This window comes from Anomaloglossus baeobatrachus, chromosome 1, assembly GCF_048569485.1.
Source record: "Anomaloglossus baeobatrachus isolate aAnoBae1 chromosome 1, aAnoBae1.hap1, whole genome shotgun sequence".
NCBI lineage: Eukaryota > Metazoa > Chordata > Amphibia > Anura > Aromobatidae > Anomaloglossus > Anomaloglossus baeobatrachus.
Window position 1 is genome coordinate 526,016,598 of NC_134353.1, and position 13,651 is coordinate 526,030,248.

General features: G+C 42.8%; 1 protein-coding gene across 1 annotated transcript in view; it reads left to right on the forward strand.

Annotated features, from left to right (window-relative positions):
• The first annotated feature begins 875 nt into the window (after nt 1-875).
• Nucleotides 876-13,651, forward strand: part of LOC142311035 (uncharacterized) — a 64,281-nt gene continuing 51,505 nt past the window's right edge. The window contains exons 1-7 of the mRNA XM_075349075.1: nt 876-906; nt 5,713-5,819; nt 5,893-5,970; nt 6,051-6,128; nt 6,230-6,443; nt 6,524-6,680; nt 6,811-7,247. Of these exons, the coding sequence (XP_075205190.1) occupies nt 876-906; nt 5,713-5,819; nt 5,893-5,970; nt 6,051-6,128; nt 6,230-6,443; nt 6,524-6,680; nt 6,811-7,247 (1,102 nt within the window). The remainder of the gene's footprint in view (nt 907-5,712; nt 5,820-5,892; nt 5,971-6,050; nt 6,129-6,229; nt 6,444-6,523; nt 6,681-6,810; nt 7,248-13,651) is intronic.

Here is a 13,651-nt window from a genome sequence, read left to right on the forward strand (position 1 = left end):
ACTGAAATATTTTTAAGGGTACGTGTGAGAATCGGACGAGTGCAATGCGAGAAATTATCACATTGCACTCTAACCAATGTTAGACAATGAGGGAGAGCAGTTAGTCAGCTTTTCTGGTATCCAGATTCTGGATGCGAGAAAAGCGGTAGCATGCTGCGATTTTCTGCTACAGCCGTATCTCTCGCAGCCATTCAAGTGAATGGGTGCGAGAGATACATCGGACTGCACTCGGATGTTATTCCAGTGCAGTGCGATATACGCACAGGCTGACAATGGAGGAGATGGGGGGATTAACCCCTCCCTCTCCTCCACAGCGCCCGCAGTGAGCTTCACAGCTGTGACCCGATCAGGTAACAGTCGCATGACACTCTGCTCATGCTCGCAGCAGAGCCTGAGCTAGGGGTCATTAGGATATCGCATCCGATGCTCTCGCATCGGATACCATACGCTCGTGTGAGTCCAGCCTAATACTTTGAACAAAAGCCTTTGTTGGTGCTGATGACAGCTTTAAGAAGGCTCCTGTTTGGAGAAACTAGACACATGCAAAATCCTGAAGTTTTCAAGAGATCCTTCTATGAACTTTGGCCTTAGGTGCAATAGAAAATTATGGAAGGAAGTAAAGCTCTGAGTTCATAGATTTGTCCATGGAACCTTCAAGATTTGAAGAATGTTTGTGTGGAAGAATGGGACATAATCACACCTGACCAATGCATGCAACTAATTTCCCATACAGGAGCTGTCTTGAAGCTGTCATCATCACCATCAAAGGCTTTATTTTCTTTCTCTAAAACTATTGAGAATTTCCTTGGTTGTGTGTTTGAGATCATTGTCTTGCTGAAATGTCCACCCTCGTTTCATCCTCATCACCCTAGTAGATGGCAGAAGATTTTTATCAAGAATGTCTCTGTAAAAATTTTTATTAAACCTTCACCGAATTACATGAAATTTGCCAGTGCCGTATGATGAATAGCACCCGCACATTATTATGTTCCCATCTTTAAACTTGACTATTCGTATGGTGCTTTTAGGGTGATACGCAGTGCTTATGAGACTCCAAACAAGGTGTACAGTTAGGTCCAGAAATATTTGGACAGTGACACAATTTTCGCGAGTTGGGCTCTGCATGCCACCACATTGGATTTGAAATGAAACCTCTACAACAGAATTCGAGTGCAGATTGTAACGTTTAATTTGAAGGTTTGAACAAAAATATCTGATAGAAATTGTAGGAATTGTACACATTTCTTTACAAACACTCCACATTTTAGGAGGTCAAAAGTAATTGGAGAAATAAACCCAACCCAAACAAAATATTTTTATTTTCAATATTTTGTTGCGAATCCTTTGGAGGCAATCACTGCCTTAAGTCTGTAACCCATGGACATCACCAAACGCTGGGTTTCCTCCTTCTTAATGCTTTGCCAGGCCTTTACAGCCGCAGCCTTCAGGTCTTGTTTGTTTGTGGGTCTTTCCGTCTTAAGTCTGGATTTGACCAAGTGAAATGCATGCTCAATTGGGTTAAGATCTGGTGATTGACTTGGCCATTGCAGAATGTTCCACTTTTTTGAACTCATGAACTCCTGGGTAGCTTTGGCTGTATGCTTGGAGTCATTGTCCATCTGTACTATGAAGCGCCGTCCGATCAACTTTGCGGCATTTGGCTGAATCTGGGCTGAAAGTATATCCCGGTACACTTCAGAATTCATCTGGCTACTCTTGTCTGCTGTTATGTCATCAATAAACACAAGTGACCCAGTGCCATTGAAAGCCATGCATGCCCATGCCATCACGTTGCCTCCACCATGTTTTACAGAGGATGTGGTGTGCCTTGGATCATGTGCCGTTCCCTTTCTTCTCCAAACTTTTTTCTTCCCATCATTCTGGTAGAGGTTGATCCTTGTCTCATCTGTCCATAGAATACTTTTCCAGAACTGAGCTGGCTTCATGAGGTGTTTTTCAGCAAATTTAACTCTGGCCTGTCTATTTTTGGAATTGATGAATGGTTTGCATCTAGATGTGAACCCTTTGTATTTACTTTCATGGAGTCTTCTCTTTACTGTTGACTTAGAGACAGATACACCTACTTCACTGAGAGTGTTCTGGACTTCAGTTGATGTTGTGAATGGGTTCTTCTTCACCAAAGAAAGTATGCGGCGATCATCCACCACTGTTGTCATCCATGGACGCCCAGGCCTTTTTGAGTTCCCAAGCTCACCAGTCAATTCCTTTTTTCTCAGAATGTACCCAACTGTTGATTTTGCTACTCCAAGCATGTCTGCGATCTCTCTGATGGATTTTTTCTTTTTTTTCAGCCTCAGGATGTTCTGCTTCACCTCAATTGAGAGTTCCTTAGACCGCATGTTGTCTGGTCACAGCAACAGCTTCCAAATGCAAAACCACACACCTGTAATCAACTCCAGACCTTTTAACTACTTCATTGATTACAGGTTAACGAGGGAGATGCCTTCAGAGTTAATTGCAGCCCTTAGAGTCCCTTGTCCAATTACTTTTGGTCCCTTGAAAAAGAGGAGGCTATGCATTACAGAGCTATGATTCCTAAACCCCTTCTCCGATTTGGATGTGAAAACTCTCATATTGCAGCTGGGAGTGTGCACTTTCAGCCCATATTATATATATATAATTGTATTTCTGAACAGGTTTTTGTAAACAGCTAAAATAACAAAACTTGTGTCACTGTCCAAATATTTCTGGCCCTGACTGTATATTATGGCATTCAAATTGTTCAATTTTGGTCTATATTATCAAAGTATTTCACAGGCATGTTTAAATGTTTTTGGGTAAACTTTAACCCCTTCACGACCGGCCGATTGTTCGCTTTCCGTTTTTTTTTTTTCGCCATTCTTTTTCTGAGAGACGTAACTTTTTTATTTTTCAGTCAATATGGTCATGTGAGGGCTCATTTTTTGCGGAACGAGCTGTACTTTTAAATGAAACCATCAGTTTTACCATATAGTGTACTAGAAAACGGCAAAAAAAATTCCAAATGCAGAAAAATTGCAAAAAAAGTGCGATAGCACTATGGTTTTTGAGATTTTATTCACTGTGTTCACTATATGGTAAAACTGAAGTGTGGGTGTGATGCCTCAGGTCAGTGTGAGTTTGTAGACACCAAACATGTATAGGTTTACTTTTATATAAGGGGTTAAAAAAAAATCGGAAGTTTGTCCGAAAAAAGTGGCGCACGTTTTACGCCATATTCCGTGACCCGTAGCGTTCTCATTTTTCGGGATCTATGGCTCAATGATGGCTTATTTTTTGCATCTCGAGCTGACGTTTTTAACGGTACCATTTTTGCGCAGATGCTACGTTTTGATCGCCTCTTATTGCATATTGCGCAAAAGTTGTGGCGACAAAAAAAAAACATCGTTTTGGCGTTTGGATTTTTTTTGCCGCTATGCCGTATACTGATCAGATTAATTGATTTTATATTTTGATAGATCGGGCGTTTCTGAACGCGGCGATACCAAATGTGTGTATATTTTTTATTTTTTTAACCCTTTAATTTTCAATGGGGCGAATGGGGGGTGATTTGAACTTTTAGGTTTTTTTTGTTTTTTTTTAATTTTTTAAAACTTTTTTTTTAACTTTTTTTTTTTTTTTTTTTACTAGTCCCCCTAGGGGGCTATTGCGATCAGCAATCCGATCGCTCTGCAGTATCTGCTGATCACAGCTACAAGGCTGTAAACAGCAGATACGCTCTCTTTCTCTTTTGCTGTGCCGCTGGCACAGCGAAAGTGAAAGCAAGTCAGGTGTAGTACAGGAGTCATCACATGACCCTGTGCTACCATGACAACTATCGGAAGTCACGTGATCGCGTCACGTGACTTCCGGTATTGGGCGGTAAGTAAATGTTTACCGCGATCGCGCTTATAATGGTGCTGTCACATATTGACAGCGCCATATAAGGGGTTAAACGGCATGAGCAGATAACGATTCTGCTCGTGCCTAGCAGGCACACATCTCAGCTGTGAAAATCAGCTGAGATGTGCGCCGATCGCAGCATGATGCTGCCGGCAGACCACGGGCAGTAACATTATGACCGTAAGGACATAATTTTACGGCCCGCGGTCGTTAAGGGGTTAAATGCACTTGAACTTGCTTTTTGTTCAGCGATGGAGTCTGGCATGGTGAGTATGCATATAGGCCATGGAGGATGAGTGCATTGCTTATTGTTTTCATTGAAACAATTGCACCTACTGATTTTAGGAATTTCTGTACCTCTCCACAGGCGGTTCTTGGATCTTGAACAACTTTTATCATAATTCTTTTCACTCCTCCGTCTGAAATCTTGCAGGGAGCACCTGGTCGTGTCCGGTTCACAGTGAAATGATGTTATCTCAACATCTGGATTACAGCCCCTACCATGCTCACTGGAGCTTTCAGTAGTTTAGAAATTACAAATTCTTCTGTAACCAATGCCATCAGTATGTATTGCAACAATAAGGTTGCAAATGTCTTGAGGCAGCTCGCTGGTTTTACACATAATGAGATGTTTCTTGTGTGGAACCTTGGTAATAAGACACCTTTAAAGGATGAGCTCACATTAGCATACAACATCCCATTCAAGAGCATCGGATGCAATAGGCTAATGACAGCTCAAGTTCTTCTGCGAGCATGAGCCAAGTGTAATGCTCTGATTCTCTCACATGTGAGAATCGGTGCACAGATGAGGAGAGGATGGGGAAATAAAGCTCTCTATCTTCTCCATTGATTGTCTCTGCATATATCAGACTGTACATGGATGTTATCCAAGTGCTGTCCGATGTTTCACATGGACCCAAAGACTTGTATGGGTACGAGTGATCCGATATATGCTGACAAACTCAGCATGCAGCAATTTTTTCCTCCTGCCGAACTGGCAAGAGAAAAAAAATTGCAGATCTGACATGCATCATTAATTAACATTGGTCAGAGTGCATTGCACTTCTCCGTATTATACACCAGTGTGAATGTACCCTAAGGCTACTTTCACACATCAGTTTTTTGCCATCAGGTACAATCCGGAAAAAAAAAGGATAAAACGGATCCGGTATCGCATCCGGTTTATCCCCATAGACTTGCATTGTAACCGGATTGTACCTGATGGCTTTGCGGTGCATCCGTTTTTTTCCGGATGCGGCAAAATAATTAAATCCGGCGGCCGGATACAACGTATCATGTAACGTTTTTTTGGCCCTTAAAAAAACCGCATTCTGCCGGATCCGGCGCAATGCGGCATTGTATACAATGGTTGTCTATGCATGCCGGATCCGGCGCAATGCGGTTTAAACCGGATGCGGTGACCGCATCCGGTTTGGTAAACAGAGCATGCGCAAATTTTTTTTTTTCATCATCACAAAACTTATAAAAGGATCCAGCACATTCTACACACCTCCTGCCGTTGGTTCCTGACTTCAACTTCTGCTGTCCTCCAGTCCAGTGCTCCAGGGAAGAGGTAATGTCCACAGTACTGTCCACAGATCACTGATGTGAGCTGCGTACATGTACTTAGACATTGTTTTTGCTTTTTTTACAGGTGCAGTGTTGCGGGCAAAGTTTGTTCAAGCCATTTGCAGTGCCAGTTTGTTTCGGTGCCAGTCTTGAAGTGTTGTGGCGGAGAGTGTCCCTGAGGTAATGTCCACAGTACTGTCCACAGATCACTGATGTGAGCTGCGTACATGTACTTAGACATTGTTTTTGCTTTTTTTACAGGTGCAGTGTTGCGGGCAAAGTTTGTTCAAGCCATTTGCAGTGCGAGGCCTGTTATAGAAAAAGATATGTCGTCTTCTGGTAGCCCGCCCTCCGGTTCACAAACTGAGGTATATATTTTTTTTTTGGGTTTTTTTTAAAAAAAAAAATCAAAAATTTTTTAAATAAACGACATTTACACAGGTGGCCGAAACATCACAGGAGATGCTGCCAGAAGATGACGGAAGGGGTGGAGAAATACAAGGAGCGGGCGGTCAGAGTGTAAGTTTCATACAGGAATTGTTTACCACAGCACACCAAACACATAAGTAAATAATGGTTTTTTTTTTCCTTCACTAAAGGCTTCAACTTCTAGGGCTCACGATAGAGCTCCCCCAAGACCGTCCCAGGGTCGTCGTCGAGGTGGCGGTGGTCTTAGTGTAAGTTTTTTTTTTTATTTTTTTTTTTTTTTTTTCATATCTGTGTGAATTTAGGTATAATTTTTTTTTTTTTTTAATTTCTTTTTTGTTTCTTTGAACAGGCATCACAGCGTGCTCCCGATTCTGACGGTGAGGAGGCCGGATTTATCAACATCGACCTCCTCATCGATGAAGTTAGAGAGAGGGAGCCGCTGTGGAACATGGCTGACCGCCGCCACGCTGATTCGATCGTAACCCGTCGACTCTGGGACGAGGTATGCCACGCAGCGGTAGAAGGTTGGGGGGAGCTCAATTCTCGTGGCCAGAAGAAACAGCGTAAGTATTCACAGTTCAGTAGGTTATGCTGCAGGATGTAATGTGTTGTATACTAACCACTTTGCGCTTTCCACTTTCAGGTGACAAACTTCAGAAGCGGTGGCGGTCTATCAGGGATCGCTTCAAAAAGGAGTTGAATCAAGAGATGCAGGCCCCGAGTGGATCCGGAGGACGCAGATCGAAGTACCGTTACTTTAGAGCGTTGTCGTTCCTCCGGACAACTATGGTGTGCAGAAGGTAAATATTCCACACAATATGTACAAAGTATAATATTTTATGTCTGTTTTTTTTTGCCTTTTTTTTTTTATTCAGTGGCACTGTATAGCAATTAAATTAATTATTGTTTTGTTTTTCCTCTTTTTACCAGCACCGTCTGCAGCACTCAGGAGCCTGCATCGAACCCGACAGGAGCGATCCCTGAACAGTCCGCCACTGGGGAACACAGGCACAGACCCCACCCATCTGAACCTTCCCTTCCATCGACATCTGTCCCATCCACCTGCGCTGGAGCTTCACGTGAGACTTCATTACCTGAAGCTGCTGGTGATGAGATAGCTTTTCCCCTACCCCACCCCTCTGACACTGCTGCCCTCAGTAGAACACCTTTGGGTTCTGGGCGTCAGCGTCATAGGGGTCAGGAAAAGAGCTATGCGCCCGAGTTCTTGCATCTAAATGCAGCCTTCCAGAACGCCATTCAATTATTAGCCGAACAAAATCGTTCATCTTTTAGCTTCATAAATGCCAATATGGAAAAAAATACGCACGAATTGTGCACGTGTCTGGACAGGCTGCATTTAGATGCAAGTAAATCACCCAATCATTGTTTTTTTCAAGCTGTACTAGAGCGCATGGAAAAGCTTTCTCCTGACCAGCAGATGCATGTAATGCAAGCCACACGGCAGGCTCTGGCGCAGGTTTCCTCCCAACCACCTCCACCCACCCCTCCTCCAGCACCTGCCCCCCCTCCAGCCATTGTCCCTACTCCCCCTGCTGCCCAGTACCAGCCTGCTGCCCAGTACCAGCCTGCTGCCCAGTACCAGCCTGCTGCCCAGTACCAGCCTGCAGCCCAATACCAGCCTGCTGACCAGTACCAGCCTGCAGCCCAGTACCAGCTCCCAACCACATCTGCCCCTACACTTCCTTCCCACTACCACATCTCGCCTTCCACACCCATCATGACCCCAACTCAAGCCACTAATTCACCCGCCACCTCTTCTGTCTCCCAATCCCTCCACTCCACCCCTCAATCCTTACCAAATCCCATCCCATCTCCTGGTTTCCCTCTTGGTTTCTCAACCACACCTTCACCTTCTGTTACTTCCCCACCACCACCACCAACACCACTTTCCACCCTCAATACTCCAACTGTGCGTGTGTTCCCACCTGTCAGCCCCTCCAGTACTATCTCCACCCCAAGCCCAAGATATACCAATTTATAATTTATTTATGTAATAAAAATAAAAGTTTTTTGTTGAAAAGTATTTATTTGTTCTTGTTTTTTTGGGGGGGTAATATTATTTTGCAAGTTAAGTTAATAATAAAGGTAATACAAAAACATAACATGTTGTAATTTGACGGTGTAAAAATTACAAATTTTTAAAGCGAGTGAAAGATTAAAATTAACAAGGTTAACAAGATATTTTTTAATTTATTTTTAACTATGTTTATTTGTTATAAAACTAAACAAAAAACTTATACCATTTGATCTTGCCAATCTACTCTACCTTCTGGGGACACAAAATAGTCAGCATATTTGTCACGGATTGTTGAACAGGCAACACTACTCCTAAATCCAGGACTGGTGTAGTCAGTCAAAGAGGTGGATTCCAAACTCTGGTCATCCAAGGACAAAGGTTCCTTTGTTAAAACAAAATTGTGCAGTACCACACATGCTTTCACTATTTCATCAACAGTTTCAATGTTTAAATTAATGGCTGTTAACAACACTCGCCATTTGCTGGTTAGTATCCCAAAGGAGCATTCCACCATTCTTCTGGCTCTGGATAATCTGTAATTATATATTTTTTGTGTTTGCGTCAATCCACGGCTTGCATATGGCTTCAACAGATGTTGGGAGAGTTGAAAGGCTTCGTCGGCCACAAAAACAAAGGGCATTGGGGGCTCACATGTGCCAGGAAGAGGTCTTGCAGGAGGGAAATCAAAAGTATTCCCATAGATTCGCCGCCCCATTGGGGACATTTTAAAGACCTGAGAGTCATTGGATCTCCCATATGCGCCAATGTCCACTGAGATAAATTTGTAGTCCGCATCCGTTATTGCCATTAGGACAATTGAGAAATACTTTTTATAATTGTAGTATTCTGACCCCGAAGCAGCAGGTTTCACAATTCTTATATGTTTGCCGTCCACTGAGCCAAGGCAATTTGGAAACTGACAAATGTTATAGTATTGTTCAGCAATTGCAAGCCATCTGTCCCTGGTGGGCTGGGGGATGAAATCATCATGGAGGCAATCCCACAAGGCTTGGCAAGTGTCTCTAATGATTCCCGAGATGGTGGAAATTCCTAGTCGAAACTGGTAGTGGAGGGACGAAAGCGACTCTCCAGTTGCAAGGAATCTGTAAAGGAAAGACAATAATTATAAAAAAATAATAGCAAACACATTACAGTTAAAAGTCAATTTACAGGAGGATACAGTTCGAAAAAAAAAAACTTACCTAAGCGTAATCAGCAAACGCTCCTCGGGTGTTATAGAGAACCGGCTGTAGGTGTCCGTTTTACGGATGTTGTCCGCAACAAGGCCAAGGAGGACGTCAAAATTATTCACTGCCATCCGGACATAGCTTGTGAATTTTTCATGGTTTCCACGGAGCTCCAGGTATAGGGTTGAAAACACCCCACGTGTCAGTCTCTGGGCAGTCAGGGGATGGATCCAAAAGCGTCGATGTCGCTGACGCCTCAGTCGCTGTCGCTCCTTTTCTCTGACGATGATACCCAAGCGATTTGCCTCAAATATAAAATCTGCAGCGATCTTTGTGTAATTTGCAAGAATAGCATCCATGGTTTCTGCTTGCCTCTGTCTTCATTCTGTCATATATGCTTCAAAATACTGTATATATACTATATTTTCCCAATAGCCAATCAGAATACTGAACTCGTCAATTGTTTGTTTAGTGTTTAAAAAACGGATCCGTAAAAAAACGGACATAACGGATGCAAAACGGATGCAAACCGGACCCACTGGATCCGTTTTTTTCCGGATCCGTACACAACGGATCCGCTTAAAACCGGATCCGGTGGGTCCGGTTTGCTCCGGTTTGCACAACAAAACCGGAAACGTTGGATACGGCAAAAAAAAGGACTGTACCTGAATACAGAAAACTGATGTGTGAAAGTAGCCTAATACTTTTTATAAGCCATCAGTTGAACCAGCTGGTATTATTTTTTACAAAGTAGCAGGATTGCTTTTTAATCACTGATTGAAGTCGGCTGGTGCCATGACTGTCCTTGGCTTTTTGCATCTCTTTCCTGATGTGTTCAATACTTTTTCCCTGTGTCATTTCTCATTATTTCACATAACAAATTATGGACATTTATGGTTTGATTTCTTTGCTTGTGTGGATTGGATGGGTTATTACTGACATTTGGTGAGAAATTCATGTCAACAGCACCTTTAAATATATATTTATTTAGAAAATCGCTGATGTGTTCAATACTTATTTCACCAGCTGTATACTGTATGTTGCATTTATTTTTTTGGCCAAGTGTAGAAGTAACACATAGGACCCGTTGAAGTGCAGTTTTGCTCCAAAGGCCATCTTCCACGGATTTTAAGCAAACAAAATAAAAGACTTTTATGGATTGGTGAGTGCCACCTATCTCTTCGACACTCGGCTCTGCTGTACCATCCACTTAAAGGTTGAGCGAGCACCACTTTCTCCAGGTGGCCACTTAGTGCTCATTGTAATCATTTTTGTGTCCCGCAAAGAGTGTGCTGGATCTATCCTCCTGTACCAGTCTGAGCCTTGTACTGTTTATGATTATTGTACTTGTCCCTATTATGTACACCCTTTTCACATGTAAAGCGCCATGGAATAAATGGCGCTATAATAATTAATAATGATAATAATAATAATTAATGGTGCCAGATCTGTTTTCTGTTTTTTTTGTGAAAAATGTATTTATTTTTTATTATTTTTCAAAATGTATATATTACTATCTATATTTTAAAATCAGAACTCTCGCAATCTTCACTCTTGCCACTAAACCTAATACTAAGTTCTTCCTGTTCTGTACAGATGACATTTTATCAGTTTCATTGTCATCACAGACAGACAGACATTGAAAGATAACACCCCTATATGCAGTAGTTAGCAGAGGATTCACTGTTCAAAAGCTCATCTCACAATGACATTTGCCCAGATTACAGCATGCTCAAGTAATACTTCTACAGTGCTGCTCACCATTATTGGCACCCCTTCATTTTTTTCATAGACTGTACAATATCTTCAGAAATAAATGGAAATGTACCAAAGTTATATCCTCAGAATGTTTTAATTAGTGGTCCAAAGTAATACAACAGTAAAACATTGTCAACTTGCATGTTGTTATTTCAAAGAAGAAACAGAATAAACAGCATGTGCACCAATAAAGGCACCCCTAATTAATACTTGGTTGCCCCCCTAATTCATTCTTAGTTGTACACCCTTTGGTATTGATGACAGTCTCCAAACGTTTCTTGTAGCCATCTATAAGCTTCTTGCACTTCTCAGCTGGTATTTTCTCCCACTCTTCCTTTGCAGTTTGTTGAAGCTCTTGAATGTTTGCAGGGTTCTTTTTCCCAATGGCAGATTTTAGCTCACCCCAAAGATTTTCAATGGGATTGAGGTCAAGACTCATTGTTGTTCATTTTAAAATAGTCCATATTTTCTTTTTCAACCATTCATGTGTACTTTTGAATGTGTGCTTTGGGTCATTATCTTGCTTAAAGACCCAGGATCTTTGACTCAAACCAAGTTTTCTACATTGGGTAGGACATTTTTTTCTAAAATCTGTTGACTCTATGATTTCATGATTCCTGTGATATGGGCAAGTCCTCCAGTAACAGACACAGCAAAACAACCCAACAGCATTATGGATCCTCTACCATGCCTAACTGTTGGTAGGATTTTCTTTTCCTTATAAGCATCATTATGTTGTCCATAAACAAACTGTTGCTTTGCATTGCCAAAAGGGTCTATTTTTATTTCATTTGTCCATAGAAAATTTTCCCAGAAGGATTGTGGTTTATCAAGGTACTCTTTGGCAAAGATCAGTTGTTCCTTTTAATGTCTTTTCTTCAACAATGGTTTCTCCCTTGGCCTTTGCCCATAAAGCTCTGCTTGGTTTAGTGTGCGGCGTATGGTACTTGTTGAAACCATGACCTCAGACTGTTCCAGGTTGGCCTACAGGTCTTTGGATGTTTGACGTGGTGTTTTTTACCTCATTCGCACCAACCTTCAAAGACATCTCATGTCAATTTTCCTCATTTCCCGAGTCCATGGAGGATCTTGACGATTCCATGCTTGGCAAACTTCTTAATAACATTGCGCACTGTTGAAACTGGGAAACCAAGGTTTTTTGGAGATGGCTTTATACCCTTTGGAAGGTTTGCTAATAACAGCAGTTTTGATGTCCTCAGACAGCAACTTTGTCTTCAACATTGTAATAAAGGAAAAGGGCCTACCATGTGACTTTTTCAAACTCTGAAGTCATCATTCATTGGCTAATTAATGTCACATGGGCACCGACAATTTATCACAGGTGATTCTCATTTGGGATTAACCACAGGCGAGTCAAAATGTGTTTCCATAATAATTTAACGTAAAGGTGCCAATAGCAGTATCACAGTAAGCTTTTTTTTTTTTTTCTATTTCACCTCCCATTGTTTTTTGTATAAAACTGTTGTTAATCATTTCCGCTTTTGTGGTTAAAATGAATGCTCTATATAAAAAAGTTGTTTCACTGAATTCATTTTTTCAGGAGATATTCCACATTATCTACTTAACCCCTTTACGACCGCCGATACGCCTTTTAACGGCGGCATATTAGGGTACTTTTTCCGATCCGCCGCTTTTTAACGGCGGTCGGAAAAAAGGGTCTAGCGCCCCCCAGAGTCAGAAAATTTCCGGGGTCTCAGCTGCCGGGGGTAGCTGAGACCCTGGAGATCATGATTCGGGCCGGTTTTTCCGGTCCCCAGTCACGTGATGACCGGTATACACCGTATACCGATCATCAAGTTATAGTAAATGACCGCATCGGTAAAAAATGATTTATCTCCCATCTGGCATGATCAAACATGCCAGATGGGAGATAAATCTTTTTCCCGGTTCCCTCCGGTCCCCTCGGTATCCCCAAAGTGCCCACCCCGACCCCCAACCCCCTCCCGAAAATCCAAGATGGCCGCGCGCACCGGCGATCACAGCAGCGCGCCGGCCGCATTTCCCCCTTTTCTATGGTTTCTGTCGCATGTGCCATAACACATGCGACAGAAACCTGCTCCCCAGGCCCTGCCGGGTCCCCCCCTATCCCCCCCGGTGTTCCCCGGTGTCATACATAGCTGTCGGAGCGCTGATCCCCCGCGGCCCCCTCCTCCGGCTCCTTCACAGCAGTGCCGGTCACATGTGCCGAGCGCGGCTGTCAGCTTCCTGTGTCTGTGACTCAGACGCTGGCGGCTGCTGCTGCTTGCACAGTCTGCAGCTGTGACCCGGGGAGAGTGGGTGCAGATTCTTTGCACCCACTCTCCTCAAATGGAGGGTCTGCCCTACTAGAAAATGGGGGATACGTTCCCTGAACGTGTCCCCCATATTCTAGAAGGTCCAGAGTCGACGTGGGACGTCCAAATGGATTATAGTGGATTTTTTTTTTCTTTTCAATAAATTGGTCAATCAGGGAATGTTTTGGGGAGTGTTTTTTCAAATAAATTTTTTTTTGTTGTCAATTTTTTTTTTTATTACTGTCAATTAGTTATGTCGGGTATCTGATAGACGCCGTGACATAACTAATTGCTGGGCTTGATGCCAGGTGACATTACACATCTGGTATCAACCCCATTCATTACCCCGTTAGCCAACGCACCAGGGCGCGGGATGAGCTGGGGCGAAGCGCCAGAATTGGCGCATCTAATGGATGCGCCACTTCTGGGGCGGCTGCGGCCTGCTATTTTTAGGCTGGGAAGAGTCCAATAACCATGGCTCTTCCCATCCTGAG